Genomic DNA, 23381 nt, shown 5'->3' on the forward strand with positions numbered 1-23381 from the left:
AACAAAGAAGCAAAGAAAGGGACAAAGAAGAAAGGGCAATGAATAGAGAAATGAAGAGAGAGAATGCATCACGGGGCAAAATGAAATCTGCAGTTCCATTCACAGGAAAAAGAACAACAGGCAAGCAAAAAGAGAGGAAAGCAGACAATTTCACCTGCAATTCAGCAAAAGAAAAAAGAAAAAAACTAAATAAAACAAAAGAAAGGAAACAACAGAAAGGAGCCTTTCAAACAGGCTGACAGGTTTCCTCATATTTTTTATTTTTTGGATTTAGTGCCAGGACTGAAACAGCACAAGACATAAAGGAGACGGAGGAAGAAAGAAGAAAAGGCCGGGGCACAGCGGCAGCCGTGGTAAAATACCATGACAACCAGCTGGTAGCGAAAAACCAAACTGAGATAATTAACACTTATGAACATTTAACCAGCACGCCACCCAAAAACATCGAGGAGGTGGCGCACCTGCAAGAACTGAAAAGTAGCAGCGACACGGCCCAATCTTGTGTCAGAAATACCCTGCTCACCATCCCCATCTAATCTGGTCTAAGTATCTGCTGTCATTTGTTTCATTTCTGTCTGACCTCCGTCCTCCATTCATGTTTTAGTGTCTGTTTCTCTGTTTAAGTACATGATAAAAGGCGGACAGAAAGAAAGAAAGAAAGAAAGAAAGAAAGAAAGAAAGAAAGAAACAAACAAACAAACAAAGAAGCAAGAAAGGGACAAAGAAGAAAGAGCAATGAATAGAGAAATAAAGAGAGAGAATGCATTATGGGGCAAAATATGATTAAAGCCGGACGGAGAGACAGCAGGGTGGGTGGTAGTACCTTATGTATCTCCTCCATTCCATATTCCTCCTGGTCCCTGTGCTACGGAGAGATGGGAGGAGAAGAGGAGTGAGAGAATATCACTCAGTGTGGTGGTGGAGGGCGGGGGGGGGGGGGGTGAAGGTGAACGAATGAACAACACAGCTAGGATGAGGAGGTAGCAGTGAGATTAACATACAGAGAGAGAGAAACAGACAGGGAGATATCAGATATGTCTTCAGACATAAAAATATGATAGGAAACCCATTGTGAAGAGAGGAAAACACAGTACTACGTCCATCCTACTGATGGTGTAGAAGAAGACCGACAGACAGAAAAACAAATAAGATAGATATTGTTAACAAGAGACGTAGATAGATACATATGTTAACAATAGATAGATAATAATAACAATAGATCAATAGATGGATAGCCAGATAGATACTGCTAATGATAGATAGATAGATAGATAGATAGATAGATAGATAGATAGATAGATAGATAGATAGTTAACAACAGAACAATAGAATGATAGAACAATAGATAGATAGATAGATGGATAGATAGAAAGAATGATAGATAGATAATGTTAATGACAGAACAATAGAACGATAGATAGATACAGATAGATAGATAGATAGATACTGGTAATGATAGAACAAAATACCTAGCTATCTAGCTAGCTAGCTATCTATCTAGCTAGATAGATAGACGGATAGGATAGATAGATAGATAGATAGATAGATAGATAGATAGATAGATAGATAGATAGATAGATAGATAGATAGATACTAGACAGATAGCAAGTCTACCTGATGAGACTCATCCCAGCCATTCTCATCCCTTGTCCCCAGCTTAGCCCTATAGTAGAGCAGGGTCTCACAGCAAGCGGTGTCGCCCCCTGTCAGAACGGAGTGGTACAGCGGGGTCAGGCCACAGCGGTCTTTATAGTCTGGGGAGGCTCCCAGAGACAGGAGGGCCTGACGGGGAGGAGCAGGGACAGAGAGACACCGAGTAATACTGTCAAGATGAACAGCAGTTTGGCTCTACACTTGTGTGTGTGTGTGTGTGTCTGTGTGTTTTGACACGTGAAAGTGTGCATGTGTGAAATAGAAAAAAAACCTTCAAAGGCCCAAACAATAGCAGCATATTAAGTTACAGACAATATAAGGTATAAAACACCACTGAACTGATAAAACAAAATATGAAGTGTCTAATAACTAAAATAATCTAATATAATACACAATGTTATTAATGTTACGATAGAAAATAACTGGTGACTCTTACAACAATAGAGAAAATACTACATAACTAAATAAAATTTAAAATACACGGCAGGAAAAACTACAAACAGAAGGAGGCCAGAGAGAGATATAAAGATATAGATTGAGATTTGGTAGATATAGACAGATACATGGCAAGAGCTAGAGAGAGAGCAACAGCGAGAGAGAGAGAGATAAAGGAGGTGCAGTGGTGTGTAATTAAAAGTCACGGGCCACATACTACTAACAGCATTGATATTTACTGATGGATTCATTTTTCAAAGACCAGACGATGCCTTTAAACTCATTAGGAGTCAATTGCTCCTTCAACTGAGTCTCGCTCTCTCTTACTCTCTCTGTTTATCCTATTCTCTAAAGTTGGGCCACAATTTCACTGACGTTACTTGTATTATTTTTTTAGACAGCTTACATATTTTATGAGAACCAGATGTTCTTGTGAAATATTGAACATTGAGAATCAGTTAACTTTGCATCTTATGTCTGGAATGGATTTGAGTTATTTTGGGATAAAACATTTCATCATCACTCTAATTTTTATGTGATGTTTGTGTTAACATGTGTGTGTGTGTGTGATATGATGAATGGTGTTCGTGATTACCATCAGCCCAGCGTGGTTTTGAGCCCTGATCGCTTTGTGCATGGCTGTCAGTCCATCTCTGGTTCTGAAGTCCAGATGAGCACCACCCTGAACCAAGAGCCTGATGCCCTCCATCACCAGGCCTGACTGCACCGCCACTGACAGCGGAGTCTCTAGCTCATGGAGAGAGAGAGAGAGAGAGAGAGAGAGCGAGAGAGATAGACAGACAGACAGAGAGGTTTCAAGCACATCGATTTAAATCTATTAGTGCAGTACATAACTTACCTCATCAATAACCAATAACCAACAGAACATAAATAAGGGTATTAATAACCAACCCTGCCTCCCCCGTCTTCCCTCCTGTTGCCCAATGACTGCTGGGATAGGCTCCAGCATCCCGCGACAACGACTGGGATAAGCGCTTGGATAATGGATGGATGAATGAGCACAAATGAAAAAAATAAGCAAAAAAATTAACAAAAATAAACTAGCTACTTCAAAAAAAGAAGCATCAGCAATTCCTCCTATACAGAACACAACATGCCCCCAATCCCCCAGGTTCTCAAGTTTGAAATATTCAAACTCCACCCTGAGATGGGCTGCCAGTAGTCCTGACATCATCAAGACAGGATTCACTGACTGTTGATTGACACATTTTTTTCCTGGTTTTCCAGATGGACCTTTTTGCTGTTCCTGATAATGCATTAAGCAAGCATTGTACATGTTTCTTTGGCACAGAGTATCTTGGTCCATAAATAAAAACCTCAAAAGAAAAAAATCTCCCCTAGCTGCGGGATCCATTCTTCCAACTGCCTGAAAAACCCCTGAAGCCTAGAATACTGGATAGAAAGATGCTGGATCATTTCCCTGACTGCAAAGAATTGACATCCCTCTCCTCTAGGTGTACCATATGTCTGTTCATAGCTATTGCCCCATCCCTCAGTGGATGTCACCCACCCGTTTTTTGATGGGTGCAGGGACTGCCAACAGCCTTTTGGTGAAGAGTCTGGGCCAAAAAAACTCAATTCACCTCGACACCCTCATCCCTGCCAGAGAGCGGAAGTGTGATACATTAATGCAGGTATATTATGCATCTTTCTTCCCTGCTGATTCAAACTCCCCTAGCACTGAAGTAATGCGGGAAATGAAACTCCCCACCTCCTCTTGTCACTCCCCAGAGGCAGGAGAGACAACCAGAGAAGGGAACATGGACACATATTCATCATCTCAGTGGTCAGCTAGAGTATGGTTTTCGCACAGATGTCCTCCACAGCTCTCTAACAGTCTTGAGGACCTGATGCCAGTTGTTCTTGAAAGCTGTTCCACTGATGTTTTCAATACATGCCCCAGCTTGATACAACCAGCCTGGCACAGTCTTAACCTCAGACTGGCAGAAGACAATGTCTGAGAGTTGATGAATGCGTTGAAGAACAGGGTTTTTTTTGAACAGCCACATTCCTGGTGTTGTACCAGGCTTCCATTTTATCCATAAGACAGGCAGGTATAAAGCTGATGCTTTCATCCAGTGTTGCCCAGACCAGAAAAATTCAACAATTATCCACTGCATGTCCTCAATTGAGCCCCTAGGTTGAGGTAGAACTATCAGTTTGTGCCACAACATCGAGGCAACCAAGTTATTGGCAACCAGAACTCTCCCCCTATACCACAACTGGGGTAGCACCCACTGCCATTTAGACAATCGGTCACACACCTTCTCCACCGCACCCTCTCAAATCTTTTTTTTTTTAAATACATCACTTCCTAAAAACACACCAAAGACTTTCATCCTTTCCGTCCCTCACCTGAGACCACTTGGCAGACTGGGAGCTGTCCTCTCTTACCTTTGCCCCATCAATAAGACCTCACTTTTCTCCCAGTTAACCCTCGCTGAGCAAGCCCTTTCCTAAGTTTTCATGCATCCAGTTAACACGTCTATATTTAGATTAGATTAATTAAACTGTTTTATTAGCCACATGACCAAGGCCGGTGGAATTTGTTTTCGGTACACATTAAACTCCGCAGCACAACACACACTGACAACAGCAGACACTCCAGTTACACAATAACAGAAACAAACATACTACACACAAGAATTAGCGGAATGATAGTATGCATGCCAACCTTTTAGCTTTTTGTTCTTGGATCAGAATATTAACATCTTCAGTATATGCTGATATGACTAAATGTGGACTCTGTGTTAATCTGGATAGGGAGACCCTCACCATCTTTTTCCTCAATCTATTTAAAAAAGGTTCAATTGCCAAGCAGTAGCGTTGTCCTGCTATAGGACAACCCTACCTTAGTCCTCTTGACAGGCATTGGGCAGTTCAACCCCCCTCCTACTTTTACCATACACGAGGCCTCATTATATAATAACCCCACTCAGGACAAAAACCTCCCCCAAAACTGAAAGCCCTTAAGGTGGAAAATAAAAAATATGATCAACGTGATTAAAAGCCTTTTCTTGGTCCAATGATAAAACACCAACATCCAGTTTGTATTCATTAAAAATTGCTATTTAATCTCTAATTAAGAACAACTTATTCATAATTGATCTATCCGATACACAGTATGATTGATCTTTGTTAATTAAAATCCCCAAGTAGTCTTTAAGTCTTTAAGTTGGAAAACAACTTATAGTCTGTGCATAACAGCACCACTGTTCTCCAGTTCTTGAGGAGATCTGAATCTTCATTTTTGTGGCAGAAGAGAGAGGGCTACACCCTGACAGGAAATGGACAGTGAACCCTTCTCCTCACACTCCAGCAGCACTTCATACAGGTCCGGGCCCCAGAGGTAAGCCATCTATGCCAGGCACTTTGCCTGATATTAACTACATTATTGCAGTTGTTAACTCCAAAGTAACAGGAGTATCCACAGCATCACGTTCTACCCTGGTCAGCTGAGGCGGGCCTTGAAGCAGTTCTGCAGTACATTCCTCATTGTACTCCTCCACCCCATAGAGGGCAGTGTAGAATGCAACCACATGCATCCTCATCTGAGCTGAATTGATGGTTGAAGTCCCATTTGGTAGTTGGAGGCAGGTCATCTGCTTCCTCTCGGGCATGACCCTTTCCAGATTAAAGAAATAGGAGGTCCATCCATGTCCTTTATGTTTAAAAACCAAGCTCTCTCCATTGCACCCTTTACCCTCTCATTTAAAAATCAGCTCAACTTTCTTTTCTCCTTCATTTCACCATTGTCATACTCACTGTTTATAGTTAGTTTACTTTCATATTCACTTTTTGTTTATAGTCAGTTTACGTTGAAGATGCTAAGATTTCCACTGGGAGTGACGAAGAAGGACAGGATTAGGAACGAGTATATTAGAGGGACAGCTCAGGTTGGACGGTTTGGAGACAAAGCAAGAGAGGCAAGATTGAGACGGTTTGGACATGTGTGGAGGAGAGATGCTGGGTATATTGGGAGAAGGATGCTGAATATGGGGCTGCCAGGGAAGAGGAAAAGAAGAAGGCCAAAGAGGAGGTTTATGGAGGTGGTGAGGGAGGACATGCAGGTGGCTGGTGTGACAGAGGAGGATGCAGAAGACAGGGAGAGATGGAGACGGATGATCTGCTGTGGCAACTCCTAACGGGAGCAGCCAAAAGTAGTAGTAGTATGGTTAGTTTACCTTCGATGTCCCATCTGTAACATGCCTTCCACTAACTTTCTGGTAGATATGATGATAACATCTAACCCAGGAGAAAAAAAGGATGGCTGTCCCTGCATTAAAGTTGGTACTATGGCTAAGGGACAATTCACCCTTCCAACCCAAACCACATTCTACCTCATTTGCTGTGTCACTGTGTGTTTCTTGTAGAAAGATTACATCTAATTCTTCCTGACTGGATAATTCAGATACTGCCACCCTCTTATGTTGATCCCTTCCATGACACTGACATTAAATGTCCCAAACCTCAAACTGCATGAAGATAGGAAAAAACCACCAGATAGAAGAAACAGAAAGAGACGAACCCACCAGTGAAATGCAATCATTCAATCATTATTTATTAGAAAGAAGAAGGAAGCCACTTTATTTTAGTCATTGTACAGTAGTTTGGTTATAATGAGATGTGTCTTCTGCATTTAACCCATCCTATTGCATAGGAGCAGTTATTATTTGCCTTTTTACATTCTTTCCCATTTTTGATACACGCGTTTAGTTTTTTTTGGCTTTTTGTCCCCCTTTTTGTCCCCAATTGTACTTGGCCAATTAATCCACTCTCCTGAGCCGTCCTGGTTACTGCTCCACCCCTTCTGCTGATCAGTGAGGGCTGCAGACTACCACATGACTCCTCCTACACATGTGGAGTCGCCAGCTGCTTCTTTTCAGCTGACAGTGAGGAGTTTCGCCAGGGGGGCGTAGTGCATGGGAGGATCACGCTATTCCCCCCAGGTCCCCCTCCCCCCTTAACAGGTGCCCCGACCGACCAGAGGAGGCGCTAGTGCAGCGACCAGGACACATACCCACATCTGGCTTCCCACCCGCAGACACGGCCAATTGTGTCTGTAGGGGCGCCTGACCAAGCCGAAGGCAACATGGGGGTTTGAACCGGAGATCCCTGTGTTGGTAGGCAATGGAATAGATCGCTACGCTACCCGGATGCCCTGCATTGCAGGGGATTTGAACCAGAGATCCCTGGACACACATCTTTCTTAAAGTGGCAACATGCTCTCTGGGGGACTGCCCGTTGTTCCAACAGCCCATTATTCCAAAACCCCAATAGTCCGAAAAATGTCCCATTGGCCCGAAAGCCCATTTGTCCGACAGCCTGCTATCCCGAAAACTAAAGCCCACTGCTCCGTAGGCCTGTTGCTCCAAAAATACACACTCTCCCTGCAGTTTTTTTGCCCTTAATATCTTAATATATTTTGATGTGCAAACAGGAAGATACTGTTTACTCGTAATTCGCAAGAATAGGAGGTGTAACTTTAAAAGCACTTGTGAGAATGTCATTTCTGCTTCACCAGAAATATCAACTGTCTTGTCTTGTATTTATCTCCAGCCAATTCAGAGCAATGACTTGCAACAAGACTGGATGCAACTTGCAACTTGCTGGTGTTGTATCAAACTCTGTTTCCCCGCCGAGATCGGTTTCCCCCTATGGAAACAGGTTAGCCATTGGTTACGATTAGGTTAAAGTAAGCGTTAGGTTAAGGTTAGGATTAGGCTGAGGTTAGGTTAAGGTTAATCATGTGTCCAGGTGTTGTGTCAAACTCTGGCTAGGGGGTAAACAGATCTTGATGGGGAAACAGAATTTGATACAACACCAGCAGTCATTGAACTAACATGCAGGAAGAATATGTGTTTTTGGAGCAACGGGCCTTCGGAGCAATGGGCGTTTGTTTTCAGAATAACGGGCTGTTGCAAAAATGGGCTTTTGGTCCAATGGGACATTTTTTAGACTATTGGGGGTTTCGGAATAATAGGCCATCAGAATGATGGCATGGCACCATTTTCTGAGGCGACGGCATTTCTTTTCATCAAGTAAATCAACACCTACTAATATCTGAAAAGCTGTTACAGATTTGATAAAATTTCCAGTGTCCAGAAAATAATCATTTACTTTAGCAGATTTTCCAAAAGTTTCATCAAGGTAGGCGTTCACCTCCTCTAATTTGTACAGATCAGCAGTCTGTCACTGACAAGTCGTCTGATTCAGAATCATAATCCATGCTCTTCATGTTCAGTGACTTGTCTCTGGGTAACCAGCGGTGTACTCGCTGCCTGCTGCTCCGTGTCGGGTTCTGTCTCCACTCCTCCCCGCTGTTCAGCAGCTCCAGCCCCGCTCTCCACACTCAACGCCACTCGGACTGGCTTCATTTTCTGTCCTTTTAATTTCATTTTTATCAGTGCACTTATTACTTTGGATCGTTTTTTTTCCGTCTTCTGTCTGTCTCAATGTTTGATCGTGGTGCCGGGATCGCTCCATCACCCCTGGTGTCATTATTTTATACCTGCGGTGGAGTTTGGACTTCTGCGTTTGGTCACAATCGTAGTGCTTGTGACTGATGTCACCACATTCAAAAAATTTTAAACTCCCAGAATTTGCATACACCATATAATATCCCTCTCCATGTTTAACCCAAAAAGACAGCTCCAGTGACTGTTCAGGGGACATCACGTTACACCTGCCTCCTCAGAGACATGGACGTGTCTCAGCTTCTCATCCCTGCAGCCCAGCCCCACTGTCCTGAATGGACTTGGCCATCTTCCCCTTGTTGGGAATGAAGGGGGGAATGAAGGGAAATGAAGGGGGGGAAGGGGGAATGAAGGGGGAATGAAGGGGAGGAATGAAGGGTAGACTGAGATACAAAGCGTTCTTCTCTAAGAAATACCACGACAGCTTTATTCATTCTCAATGCGAGTGAAAGGTTTAGGTGTCCGACCATCTCCCCTGCGGCCAGGAGAACCTGCTCCACCATGACCAATGACTCCAGTTGGATCCGAACGGCGTGGCATAGAGAGACGGACGACGCCCAAGACGCCATCCCCTTCACTGCCCGACCGCAAACATGAAACTACAACTAAACCAACAACTACTAGAAATAAACTACAGCGCTCAATCACACATGAAACACAGAAAAATCAACAACGATAGCAAAAATATGGTTTTAGAAAAAACAGTATAACGCTCTCAGCAACCAAATGCTCTCATCTCACACGCCACACATCCAACTCCCAGCATGCACTGCTGACATTGAGAGAGAGAGAGAGAGACAGAGAGAGAGAGGGGGAGAGAGAGAGAGAGCAAAACAATGGGAGGAAGACTGCATCATTTCCTGCTTTCAAACAAATCACTCAAAATAAAACTAGTTCTGTCAACTTGTCCACTCAGCACCTATTGCATCCCTATTTGTCCTGGAAGTGCGATCTCTCTTCCAATGATTTTCCCTCCATTTATTCCCTTTTTTCCCCAAAGAAGTTTTTTTTCTGTGGAGTTTTTTTCGCATCTGAACTGAGAGGGTGTTTCTATTGTCCCCTGCGGTCTCTACCTGTTTCTCCCTGTGTGACCGTGAAGCCCTCTGGGACTGTAAATGTGATTTTAGGCTTCTACAAATAAACTCGACTTGACCCTCTGTATCATGTGACATAATTTAACAAAGTTTTTTGTGATGCTGTGTTTTTGTGATATTTCCATTGCTGACGTTGTTGTGTTGTCCCCATCTATTCATGTTTTTTAAATAGTATTTCATACTTAGTAATGCTTTATAATTAGTAGCTGTGATGAACCAATGAGTAATATGGTACTTAAAAACTCTTACAACACACTTGTTAAAATTAGGATGGCTTAAAATTATCATTAACCATCTTACCATGTTTGGGAATGTTGTGTCTATCTTCTTCCCTTAAACTTAACCTTTCCTTAATAGCACTTAACAGACTAAACTGTCTATAGACCAAAAGACGTGTCCTCACCTGAACCATTTAGGACTTTGTGTCTAAACTTCACCTTCAAGTTCAGAAATGTCAAATCTCAATTCTATAAAAGAGCTTTTAACAATTTTAATCTGTCCGCTAATGTTAACAAGTGTGTTGTAAGAGTTTACGAGTGCCCTGTTGCTAATTCATTAATCGCGATTTACAGCTACTCATTATAAAGCACGACCCATATTCTTCCTCTATCCCGCTGTAAGGTGACCTTCAGCGTCATCAGCGTTATAAAGATGGAGGGACAAGAGAAGGGAGAGACAGGAAAAAGGAGAAAAAAGAAGCGGGAGAGAAGGGGAGGATGGGGGAGAGGGCATGAAGGACGGAAGGAGCCGTGGGAGTAAATGAGGAGATGATGGAGGGGTTTCTCCACCTCGGAATCAGCACTCCTCGGGTAATATCAACTTAACTTAGCTACATTTGTAGATTTTAGATAAAACGGTTGATGGCAGCTGATAAAAAGCGACTCAGAGATGTACCAAATGGGTTTCCCATCAGCCTACAACTACATTCAACTTAAATGAGCCTGGTGGGATAATTGGATTGTCGCGGTGGCAGATGACAGCCAAGAGAAACTAGAATATAAATTTAAACAGAGCAAAGGAGGGGGGGCAGAGAATGGCTAAAAACCATGTGATGTGAAAATATTCTGAGTACACAAATCAACAGCATTCACTGAGGGTGTGAAAATGCAGCCGGGCAACATAACAATGTAAGTAAACAAGTGCAAAATGTTCGATTGTGTTAACTTGGTGTACTCTTCCTCCTGGGCTTCTAAGATTTACCTTGTCACTCACAATAACAGGGTTAATTTGAAAAACAGGTCTCGCTCCACCTGCCGTGTCAACACCTGTGAACTTTGTCAGGACCCTGCTCGACTCACCTCCACTGTCGGGGTCATGGTAATTAGGGTCGAGACCTTTCTCCAGCACCTTGCCTATCTTCTCCACACCGCCGCTCTGAATGTAGTCCAGAAACTTCTTCAGACTGGCCTTAAAGGGATGATGAAATGTCACATCTGTAAGTGGATGTTCACTCGGCACCACAGCAGCACTGTGTCACATGTTCACCGGACAAGCAGGTAGCAGGAAGTACCTTGGTGCTGAGCTTGGAGAGTACTTTCTCATCCAAATTCGTCTGTTTATAAACCCTGGTTTTGTACCTAAACTGAGGAACAGAAAAAGATTCCCGTGAACATTTCGGTTCAAATTCAGATTCAAGTTCCCCCACTTTCATTTATTCACACAGTCACTACTACTACTACTTTCGGCTGCTCCCATTAGGGGTCGCCACAGCGGATCATCCGCATTCTTCACACAGTTAAAACAGATCAAAATACAACTCCATTCATAATATTCCTATGATGCTATGAGTCTCGTGATTGTACCAAGTTCAGTCAGTATTCAGACATATGAGCAATTCTTTCCCCAAGGTTAAACAAAGTAAGAGCCGAGGATGAGAACTGGTGCTGAATCAGAAACTGTAACGCTGAATATATATTCGCAAATCCCTGACTCTTCTGCAAGTCACTTATGACAAAAATGCTGGCTGAATGAGAAAACGTAAAATATAAAATGTAACTACCTCCAGGATTTTGGGTGTGATAATTTCAGGTGAGTTTTGGACTGTCAGATAGCCTTTTATGTTCTTTTTTTGTTTTGTTCTGAAAGCTCAGACCCGAGTATGGCATCAACACAGCCAGAAATAAAGGCTCCCATGAGGATATTAAAGTGGGCATATTTCTGTCTCAAGCTACGTTTTCAAAAAATACCTGTGCACATGTGGACTAGGAGAGGGACTTTAGGTTAAAGCTTCCACGAAATCTCATTCACTCCTGGCTGGACCGTCAAGGATGGTCAGTATAATACAAGAAATATAGTTTTGAGTTGATTTCCCAATTAAATTGAAGGCTTCGTTAGAATAATGTTTATAACCTGACATTGTTCCAAGAATGTAAAGTTATTCTGGTTTAAAGTCAAACCCAGAATATAATGTATATCAGAGCCCCACCCAAGTCAAAAGCATTTACAGCTAAACCACCAGCAGAGGACGTTGTAGCATCATTGTACCACTGCATAGAAAAAAACACAGGATGGAAATCTATGTCATGTCACACATTTCCAACCCACTTTCCCAAAGACAGAGAAGCAGTTTCAAATTAGAATTGGCAGGTTACATAATCCACAGAGTGCAATTAAATATGGTCCTTGTGATAATCTCATTGGCGGTTAATCCAGTTCACGGATTAGGGAGAATTTTATGAGGGAATTCCATGAAAATGAATTTGTGGTTCGCCAGACTATAAAATATATAACTCTCCCAAAACTCTTACCAAAGATTTAGCTTTTATGAATCAGCTTTGAGGTCTAGGAATGGTATCTAGGAAAGGTACTACTCCTATATTTAACCCCTTAATCCCATCCCACGCCCTTTGTGGCGTCCTAGACTGGTCTCCATACACCCCAGCATCATGTGAAGTGCAGAATATAGCCTCTCCATGATGAATGACCGTCCGTGCATGGTGAAGAGTCACACCCTCCTCACGGTAATCCTGTTAACGTTGTCAGGGGACAACAGAGCAGAACACGGCGGATCTAGAGGAGTAAACCTCGATAATAAATCATGCTATTCCTGTGGGTAGTAGTAGTCCTAGGTGTATTCATCGATAGACTGATGTTATGGACCGGGGGACATTGTGGCTTTGCAGATGATCACATCTTGACAATAGAAAGGCACAAAATCTCCAGTTAGCAGAGAACCATAGAATTGCATGTGGAGTAGCCCCCCACGCTTTAAACAAACATGTGCAACCGAAACCCTATTATTGGGGCGTCCTGACACGGATGACCTATGTGAGGTGAGGTTGAGGTCTACATTCGGCCTTTGGTGGCTGGTGCATTTGTTTTGAAGATAAGAGTGAGAGATATAGTGATGTTTTGGAAAAACAGCTGTTTACAAGATAAACATTGATGAAGTAGTGTATCTCTAATTGTGGCTATGTATCCTGTCTGTGTGCCATAAATCATGTTGGCAATTTCGCAAGGCATTCGACCCAGAGACAAACATATAGCATCATTATATTGCAACATCTAATTGTCTCACTAATGGTCCCATTGATTATATCAGTCATACAGAGGCACCAGAATTAAAATGATACCAATAAATAATCAGTGAAAAACTCCTTGTAGCCACTTTAAATTTGGGAATAATTTTCCTTTAATCTTAAATCCTTTCATGGCCCACCTGGGATTAGAGGTAGTTATATCAGAGAATCCCCCCCCTTACCTTCCCCCCGACCCCCCTACCTCCAGGTAAGGCACCCCTTTCTCAAAGGATTGTGGGTAGTCTCTCAGGGCCCTCTCCTCCTCCAGGAAGGTTGCATCCCTGCCGTCCCCGGCCGGCTGGAAGAGGCCGTAGTTGTAGACGTCCCACAGAGACTCGTTGAGGGAAGAGATGATCTGCTGCTTGGCGTTCCAAACTGAGGAGTCGGGGTCGAACTGGAGACACCTCTGACAGGAGAACCGGCCGTTAGTCAGAAGTCATTCAAGTGTGTGCGTGCGCACAAAGGTTCAATGTGTAATATTTGTGCTTTCCTGAAATATTAGATGACTACTACCATACTGACCCTAACAGAAGACGACACCCCCCTTTTTCAAGACTCAATTTTTGAAAGACTTTCCGAAGACCAAATCTTGTTTGTCTAAAGAAAATAATTGTATTTGAAAGTAATGATAATGAGAACACCCTGAATAAAACAAGGTAGGCTGTTGTTTTTAACATTGAAATAAAATCATGTTTTCAATATATTTTAGATAAAATTGTCACATTGAAATTAAACAAAATGTAATCACATTTGTAAATGAACGAATCGTGGTATTTCATTACCATGGAAATGGAAAAAAACTGGTTTATTGGTATTTCTAATACAAATTAGGCTATTCATCTCATGGTGAAAAAACCAATCATGTAGCCTATCAAAATTTCAATAACTGTATCAACCACTGCAGCGACGTCTAATTGTAGAACAGTCTCGAAACAAATCTGACAGCGAAAAAAACAAGACTAGGTTAAAACCTGGACCGGGACTTCATTTAGAAAGCGGCTGTTCTGACATCGGTTCTGTGAACAGCGGCTGTACTGCCAGCAGTTTCCAAACCCTGATTATTTATGCGGTTAAATAGCGCCAATTTATTTTCTATATGAACTAATTACCTGACTACAATCACTGCTGCCACGATCACTGGAAAGTCCGGGCGTGACTCCTTATGAACGCGCTCCAGTTGCCACCAACTGTCTGAAGACGTTAATGATTTTCACTCTAATTGCGTGGCGTGACTATTAGCGCTGGTGTTTGTGAATTTGATTTTTTCCCCCCCTTTATTTTATATTATGTTCGTTAGCATGCAAACAGCTGCGCTGTTTCACGGCCAATAGGGAAACTCCCACTTCCGTGTTTACCAGCGACGTCATTGGTCGGCTGACTGATCGCGTATCTTCTCTGGCATCATTGGTCACCTCTTGCCGGAACCGTCCGTGGTCACGTGATCTAGCGGCCCAATCGTGTCAAACTGATCACGCAGTCAGTCAGTCAAGGACATTCGCGTTCGTAGGGCCCCCTGCTGGCCGGTACAGCCAAAAAGAGGCCGCCATCTGTTGCGAAAGTATATTGACATTTAAAAGTCGATAAAACGACCCCACTTTTGCAGACGTATTTCCAGGGAACCCCCCCCCAGCTTATATTCGGAAAAATACGGTAAATATAAAAACATGAGTGTCGGTATCATTTGGGGTTGCTGAATGGTTCTGGTTAAAACAAAGTAAATGACTCATGCCCCCGAATCCCACACATTGGTTTCCGCAAACAAAAATTCAGCAGCAGGCTGGCTGAGTGGTGTTTCATTTGAGTTCAAAAGATTTGGGTTGTGTTCTCAGGTGAAAGTGAACGATGCAGATATAACAGAGAATTGATATCTACAGAGGGCGTTTGAAAACAGTAGATATCAGTAACCATGCTGCGTATCCACTGCCTTTCTATTTGAATTAGTTTGTCGGGTCCGTTTTGATATGTTGCTATTCGTATGACTGAACGACAGATGGCAGCAGTTGGGTAGAAATGACAAATAAGCCCTTTAAACAAACTGTTTAAAGTGCAAATTTCATGCATATAATGCAACGCTTTATATAATGCAAGTGTGTGTGTGTATGCGAGTGTGCTCTCACGTGTGTGTGTGTGTGTGTGCATGTGAGTGTGCTCTCACATGTGTGTGTAATCTATGAATGTGTATTACAAGTGAAGGTGCGTGTACGTGTGTGTCATTTTAGATTGCTTGGGTTGCATACAATCAGAATGGCAATAAAATGTCTGGCAAACCGTACCTATTGTTTCAGATTAGTGATGCGTAATGCGTGTGCGCTCTTGAGTGTGTGAGATCGGAACGCGGGGCTGTTGTGTGTGCGTTAATGTATGCTCAAGGTGACTGCAATGAATAAATATGAATGTAGGTGTGAATTATTAATTAGCTGTCATATTTTTGAAATGAGATTCTCACTATCACTGGAACGTGAGCTGATCAGTCAACGTCCACTCACACTTTCACACCCTGCTTTTACTCTAAACCAACCAGAGAAGTAAAGATTCTGAACTTTGACCCCCTGGTCATGTTTATATCTATCACCATCACGTGTGAGAGCTCCGACCTGATGATGCAGAATGATATTCCTTTAAAGCTGGTGTGTGTGTGTGTGTGTGTGTGTGTCCTATTTTCCCCCTATATTCCTTCTATGTGTCCCAAAGCTTTTTCATAAAAATCTGGAAGGCAGTAGTGGGATCACAATAGACGTTAGGCTAGAAGGAAACCTCTGCTGGCCCCGATGCCATCTGTGGGCACACTGTGCTACCGTGCTGACCAGCTGAGTGAGGTCTTTACTAAACTCTTTCAGATGTGTGCCGATTGTTGCCAGTTACCTTCAATCTGGAAAACTTCCACTATATTCCAAAATAAAAAAACTCCAGAAACTACACGAGTTCAGACCTGTTGCACTTACATCGATTGCGATGAAAAACTTCTGAGAAAATTTTAAGATGAGTTTGTCTCCCTAGTTGATGGCAAACTACACCCCTTGCAGTTTGCTTATCAAGCTTGCCAAGGTGTGGAGGATACAAAACTCTTTATCCTCGACAAAGTATATAAGCACCTGGAGAAACCCAATTCTCATGAGACTTTTATTTGCCGACTTCTCTTCACCTTTTAACAAGATGCAACCTCACATTTCGATCGAGCAGCTTGCTTCTTATTTTAATTTACCTGATCAGCTTTTAATGTTGCTTTTTAAACCTTTGAACAGACAGAATCCAGGAGGTTTTAGTTAATGGAGTTATGTCCAATGTCCTGGTCTCAAACATGGGCTCACCCCAGGGATGTGTTCTTTCCCCCCTGCTTTTTATCTTGTATACAGACAGCTGCAGGTCTTCTAAAGAGGGTAGCTACCTGGTGAAATTCTTGGACAATACCGCACTTTTGTCTCTTCTTCAGGGCTCAGAGTAAGATCATGGTTGTGCCCTACCTGCCTTGGTTGATTGGTACGATGATAGTTTTTGACACGGCAAGGTCAAAGTTAAGGGACTTATTGATTTTAGGAGAAACAGTGATAAACCCAAAGCTAGCACTATACATGGCGAGGATGTTCAAATAGTTGACACTTTTAAGTACTTGGGAACTGTGTTCGACTCCCAATTCAAGTGCGATGTGAACACAGATTCGATTGTCAAGTGTGGACAACAAACAATTCCCTTACTGCGGAAGCTTAACTCTTTTAATGTCTGTAACACCATCTTGTGTATTTTCTACCAGTCATTTATTGAAAGTCTTTTAAATTTTTCCTTTACTTGTTGGTTTAATGGGTTGTTTGTGAAGGACAGGAATAGCCTAAACAGTATTGTTACGGCCTGCTCCATGATAACTGGAGTCCAGCAGAGAGACTTGTGGTCCTTGTGGTAGAAACGTGTGGCCCAGAAACCAAAAGGAATCATTAGCCAAGCTGACTACATCCTGTCCAGTGAATTCACTGTAGTGCCCTCAGGCCAGCACTATAAAGCGCCCCCTAGGAAAACAAATCGGTTTTCTAAGTCCTTCGTTCCTTCAGCTGTCAGGCTGTTAAATGCTGAGAGTAGTCATTTAAATGAATGCTTTATTTTGTTTCAAACCACAATAGTTGATTTATACCTTGTCTGTTTTTTGCATGGCTTGTGGGCCTATGTGTTCACTGAATGTAGTGGTGGAATGTAACATGCAATGCATCTTAGGATGCTTCATTTATTTATTCTATTCTTTTCACTTATGTGAATTTTTGTCCTTTGCCTTGTCCTTGTGTGAGTCTGCATGCATGGCCACACAAGGGTGACAGTGAGCGTCTCTTGCACATATATTGATCTTTTTATTGTCGCTGACATACTGCTGATTGCCACTTGTCTGTGAGTTTGTGTATGGTCTGGGTAGAATGTGAAATTGAATTGCCCTTCTGGGATAAATAAAGTTGTCTGAATCTAAAAACGTTCAAAGGTTCCAGGCAACCACCAAGTTATCAGCAGTGCAGGTCCTTGAGCTGCAGTGTGCTGATGACTGCGCTCTTGTAGCTCACACACCAGAAGACCTGCAAACCATCCTTGCCTCAGTTGTGAGTGCCGACAACAGGCTCGGTCTATCAGCCAACACCACCAAGACTGAGGTGTTATGCCAATGGAGGTCCAGCCCCCTCACCCACTATGCTTGTCTTCATGATAGAACACCTACTACTCTCAGTTGCTCCATCTTTCAAATACCTGGGCAGCATCCTTTCTGAGGGCTGCAACACTGATCACAAAATTCAAAATAGAATCAAACAAGCCTCTGTAGCCTTTGGCAAACTCTGACGTAAGGTCTTCCAAAACAAACACCTCCACACCAAAATTGCCATTTACAAAGCCGTCTGCATCACAACTTTCCTATACAGCTGTGAAGCCTGATTCACATACAGCCACCACCTAAGGTTGCCGGAACTATTCCACATAAGGTGTCTGCAGCAAATCATGGGGATCACATGGCGTGACCGTGTTCATCATGCTGAGATTCTTGCTACGATAAACTGCAAGAGCATAGAAGCCATGGTCACTGAACGCCAACTGCACTGGCTTGGGCATGTCATCAGGATGCCGCAAGAGCGCCTGCCATGTCAAGTCCTGTATGGACAGCTTCATCTGGGCCACCAGTCTCCAGGTGGTCAGAAGAAGCAATACAAAGACCAGCTAAAAACATCGCTGAAGAAATGTTTTATCGACCCCTTGAGACTGGAGCAAGCTGCCATCCACTGTTCCAACTGGCAGGAGAACTGCCACAGAGGTATAGAACAGCTCGAAATGGAGAGGTATGTGAAAAAACAACAGAAAAGACTAGGAGACACACAACCATGCCTGCCTCCACTAACTCAGTCTTCATATGCCCAACGTGCAATGCAACTTGTGGATCAAGAATTGGACTCTACAGTCATCAAAGAACACACCTTTAAAGAGGAGGGATGTCATCATCGGACTCGATGGACTACCAGCAAGCAAGCGTGTGTGTGTGTGTGTGTGTGTGTGTGTGTGTGTGTGTGCCCCTGATTCCTTGATGGATTCCTAGCTGCAGTACCCAACAACTTCTACATGAATATGGGATGCACTTGCTGTCCATTTGCCCAGACTATTTTATTTCTATGCTTTAACTGCCCCCTCCCATAAACACAAAGCGAATGAGATGTATGGATCTATGCTATGTTATGCTCTTTTATGGGAAACTGCAGGTAGAGTTGCAGACCTCAGCAGTTACAAGCGCCCCCCCCCCCATATCCCCCTCCCCACTAGCTCTGTGTGTTTGATAGTGCAGCCAACACTATTGGCATAGCAACCAGCTCATTAGAGGAGCCCGGCTCCCGTTACTGTAGCAATGTCTGGGCAGTCCCTAGGAGGTAAACTGTATTAAGTGTGTGTGTGTGTGTGTGTGTGTGTGTGTGTGTGTGTGTGTGTGTGTGTGTGTGTGTGTGTGGTTGTCCCTACTTATGGGCGTGTGTGTGTGTGTGTGTGTGTGTTTGTACAGTGCAGTATACAGTTTCTAAAGTGTTCATATTATACACTGTGTGTGTGTGTGTGTGTGTGTGTGTGTGTGTGTGTGTGTTTGTGTGTGTGTGTGTGTGTGTGTGCGTGTGTGTCTAAGTGTGTTTTTGGTTAATCCCTGGGAGAGACAGCTAATGTAATACTGTATATATTGCTATATGAATGTGATTGGTCCGGGTTTCTCTGAGGGCCTACCAGTGACACTTGTGTTCTATCAGTCAAGTTTTTCCAATGTCTTCATTCTGCAGTTTCATCACTTCTGTAAACACCTCCTCTCGCCTTCCTCATTCCCTCATCTCTCTCTTCAACAAACCATTTAACTTCCTCTCTGTTTCTCTCACTCTCTTACCCCCCCCCCCCCGGTCTCTCTCCACCCGTCCATCAGTACTAGTTGGTTTCAGGACAGTGAGTTAAGGTGTGCAGGGTGTTTGTCGTTGGCACACAGGTATAATATTGACATTTTGCATCTGGTAGTGGTGGACAAATGTCAAAAAACACTAACACCTTCTACACACGTTTGTGTCTCTCTCTGACATCTCAACCCCCCCGCCCCCTGCCCCCTCCCCACCGGCCCTCCCTGAACTCATTAAAACCTTAGGAGATAATTAGCTGTTATAGTTGTATTGAGGCCAGATCAGCTGACATGTGGAATGTTTCGAGATGTCAGGACTTTAAAAATCGAGTATATGCTAAGATTTTCATTGGGAGTGATGAAGAAGGACAGGATTAGGAACGAGCATATTAGAGAGACAGCTCAGGTTGGACGGTTTGGAGACAAAGCAAGAAAGGCAAGATTGAGATGGCTTGGACATGTGTGGAGGAGAGATGCTGGGTATATTGGGAGAAGGATGCTGAATATGGAGCTGCCAGGGAAGAAGAAAAGAGGAAGGCCAAAGAGGAGGTTTATGGATGTGGTGAGGGAGGACATGCAGGTGGCTGGTGTGACAGAGGAAGATGCAGAGAACAGGAAGAAATGGAAATGGATGATCCGCTGTGGCGACCCCTAACGGGAGCAGCCGGAAGTAGCAGTAGGACAGTAAAAATCGACAAGAGAAGAGGACAGACCAGGGTGGGGGTGTGGGGTGAGGTGGATTTTGGTGAGGGAAACTCATTCTCATGCGGATGCTGAGCATGTAGGCCGGCCAATTTTCACCTGCCCCCCGTGTACCACTGAGAGCCTTCGTTAAAAGTGAATGGTCAACAACTCCATCGCCCCTACCAATAATTATAATTATAACTGTGATCACAAGTGGCCTGAATGAGGTAGTTAAACTCTTCTGTTGGCATGATTTTGCACCAGTATGAGTCACATTAAACATTGTTGTCTTTTACACACGGTAGGTATTTCTCCCCTTTTTGGAGCTCAGACCTGGCCTGGAATGGATGTACTAGAATGAAATTTATTTTGAAATGGTCATGATGTTTTGATCCCCTACATTGTGCTCTATGGCGAGTATGAACCCCTGCCTTCCAACATGTAGTTTAAAATCCTGCAGTGCAGGTGCAATAAGCAGGAAAACTTGTCAATCACACTACTCTGTCAAAATGGTCGGGCCAAGAGGCCGGTGCAGGCAGGGACTCAGGCGCAGTATGATGTACTGTGCTACTGTGAAGTGAGTCAATATACAGGTCTAATGTAAAAAGGCAGGTGGATGATGACAACGGTGATGTCACCTGTTAAAATGTGCAATGCAGGGCATCTGGGTAGCGTGCAGTCTATTCGGTTGCCTACCAACACAGGGATCTTCGGTTCGAATCCCCGTGTTGCCTTCGGCTTGGTTGGGCGTCCCTACAGACACAATTGGCTGTGTCTGTGGGTGGAAAGCCAGATGTGGGTATGTGTCCTGGTCGCTGCACTAGCACCTCCTCCGGTCAGTTGGGGCACCTGTTCAGGGGGAGGGGGAACTGAAGGGAACAGTGTGATCCTCCCATGCGCTACGTCCTCCTGGCGAAACTCCTCACTGTCAGGTGAAAAGAAGCGGCTGGCGACTCCACATGTATCGGAGGAGACATGTGGTAGTCTACAGCCCTCCCCGGATCGGCAGAGGGGGGTGGAGCAGCAACTGGGATGGCTTGGAAGAGTGGGGTAATTGGCCGGGTACAATTGGGGAGAAAAACGAGGGGGAAAAAAAGTGCAACGCGAGTTCAGATGTGTGTTCTACTATTTTGGCAATGTTTCATATTGAATAGCTGTGATGCAAATCACATTTCAGAAGAATTTGTCAATAAAGTTGTATCTTATAGTTCCATATCGAATCACATTGTAGGTGTGTTTATATTGGTGTGTTCTCATGTAGACTGTGTCAGTAGGGGTGTGGTTTGGACAGGAGGAATCAGGAAATGAGGCACATCTGCGGCTAATTAACATTTTTATGAGTGTGTTTAAGCAGGCAGAGGAATTCAAGATGGTGTGTACGTTTAGCCATGGGAACTGTTGAGAGTTATTACTTTCAATAACTCATGGCAGTTATTACCTGCAAAGGGACTGTGAACTTCTGGGAATCTGGATTTAACTGTGTTGCAGGGTCCAGATGAAACGTGAAATAAATCTTGCACACATCTAGATTACTGTTTCCAATCTGGCCTTCTGCTTGAGTGACTGAACCCTCGCTGAAGCGGCGCACATGGCAAATGCTCTCGAAAGCCTTCAGGATCACCACTGTGCTGTGTACAGCATGGCGCCGCATGGCTAAAACCCATTATCGTAATGGATTATGTTGTTGGGATAATATTCCATCAGCAGACAAAACACTAAGCACTCTTCTGAGATGATGGTGAAAATCGTGTTTTTTTTCTTCTTTTTAATAAGTGAGATTTTTACCTTCTATATCATTTATTCTTCATTTTTTTGCCCTTACATTTTAACTTTTATTTTATTATCTTACTTTTTTAAATGTCATTGTTGGGAGCAACTGCAAATAAATCTGTGGCTTAAAAGTTGTTATCATGGACATCATCCACCTACTGTTTGTTTGATGTCGGGGACCCCGATTCTGAACACCATCATGGTCAGGTGGGTATCCTCCAGTGGCGACACGGTGGTCATGCTGCGCTCCATGTGAGCCCGCCTCTTCTGTAACACATTGGTCAGGCCAGGGTGATAGAGCAGCTGATTGGCTGGGATGATATGCTGCAACTGCTGCTTACTGGTTGGTTGGTGATGAGGAGGGGCCTGATTGGACGAGTAAGGGATACCCCGGTTGCCCAGGTGGGCAGGCCTAAGGGGCCGGTCTGCTCTCTGCCTACCGACAACGATGGCGGCCGGTTTGATCGTGTCTCCCGCTTTGCCCTCCCACGATTGTCGCATTGCCTTCATGTCCAACTCCTCCTCCATCCCTCCATTCTCCATTTCCTGCCCGCCGCCCTTCTCTTCCTCCTCCTCCTCATCCTCCCCGTCCTTCTCGTCCTGAGTGTGGTAAAAGTGCTTGCTGTTTCCCAGCATCCTTTGCTGTGCAGGTGTCACTGCAGGGCAGGCTGAAGGATGGCATGGTTGTCATGGTGACAGGTCATGGCCATCTGGCCTAACTCGGGCCTCTTCTTTGGGAACATTCTGCGGAGAAGGACGAGAGAGAAACTCGGTTCATTTATTCACTACATCAACTTAATCCAAGTCTGGGTTACAAGGGGCTGTAGTCTGTCCCAGCATGCATTGGGCAGATAGCATGGAGACACTCCGGACAGGTTGCCAGTCCACACACACACACACACACACACACACACGACTCACACTGTATACACATCAATGAGCATATTAATAATTTCCAGCTCATCTAACACACGTCTTTTGTCTGTGGGAGGAAACCCGTGTGAAAATGAGGAGATTGTGCTGACGGCATTCAGAAGGGTCTGGATCAACAAAGGATTTTCTCGCTTTAAGGTAACAGCAAGCAACTAACCACTGAGCCAGCACGCTGACAGCTCAGCACATTGAACTGTTTTTGCTCATTATAGGGCTGTTAATACATTCCTATAGTAAAATCCAAAAGCCAATTCAGAGCACGGAGACTCGTCATGTGCAGTAGAGAGAAGTGTGTATGCAGGTTTTCCCAACAACCAAAAACCATACCAACTGATTTAGTTGATTAGTCTCCTCCTATCTGGTTGAAGTTGTGTTAGTGAAATCAACTGGTATAGAAGAAAACCCTGCATACACATGACTGAGT

At 43.7% G+C, this 23381-nt stretch overlaps 1 protein-coding gene across 1 annotated transcript in view; it reads right to left on the reverse strand.

Annotated features, from left to right (window-relative positions):
* Positions 1 to 23381, reverse strand: part of LOC130127920 (SH3 and multiple ankyrin repeat domains protein 1-like) — a 67853-nt gene that overhangs the window by 34491 nt on the left and 9981 nt on the right. The window contains exons 2-8 of the mRNA XM_056297635.1: positions 22184 to 22692; positions 13400 to 13603; positions 11190 to 11261; positions 10978 to 11086; positions 2684 to 2835; positions 1615 to 1782; positions 824 to 865 (exon numbers count right to left, since the gene is read on the reverse strand). Coding sequence (XP_056153610.1) covers positions 824 to 865; positions 1615 to 1782; positions 2684 to 2835; positions 10978 to 11086; positions 11190 to 11261; positions 13400 to 13603; positions 22184 to 22692 — 1256 coding nt within the window. The remainder of the gene's footprint in view (positions 1 to 823; positions 866 to 1614; positions 1783 to 2683; positions 2836 to 10977; positions 11087 to 11189; positions 11262 to 13399; positions 13604 to 22183; positions 22693 to 23381) is intronic.

Source organism: Lampris incognitus, chromosome 17 (genome assembly GCF_029633865.1).
Source record: "Lampris incognitus isolate fLamInc1 chromosome 17, fLamInc1.hap2, whole genome shotgun sequence".
Taxonomy (NCBI): Eukaryota; Metazoa; Chordata; class Actinopteri; order Lampriformes; family Lampridae; genus Lampris; species Lampris incognitus.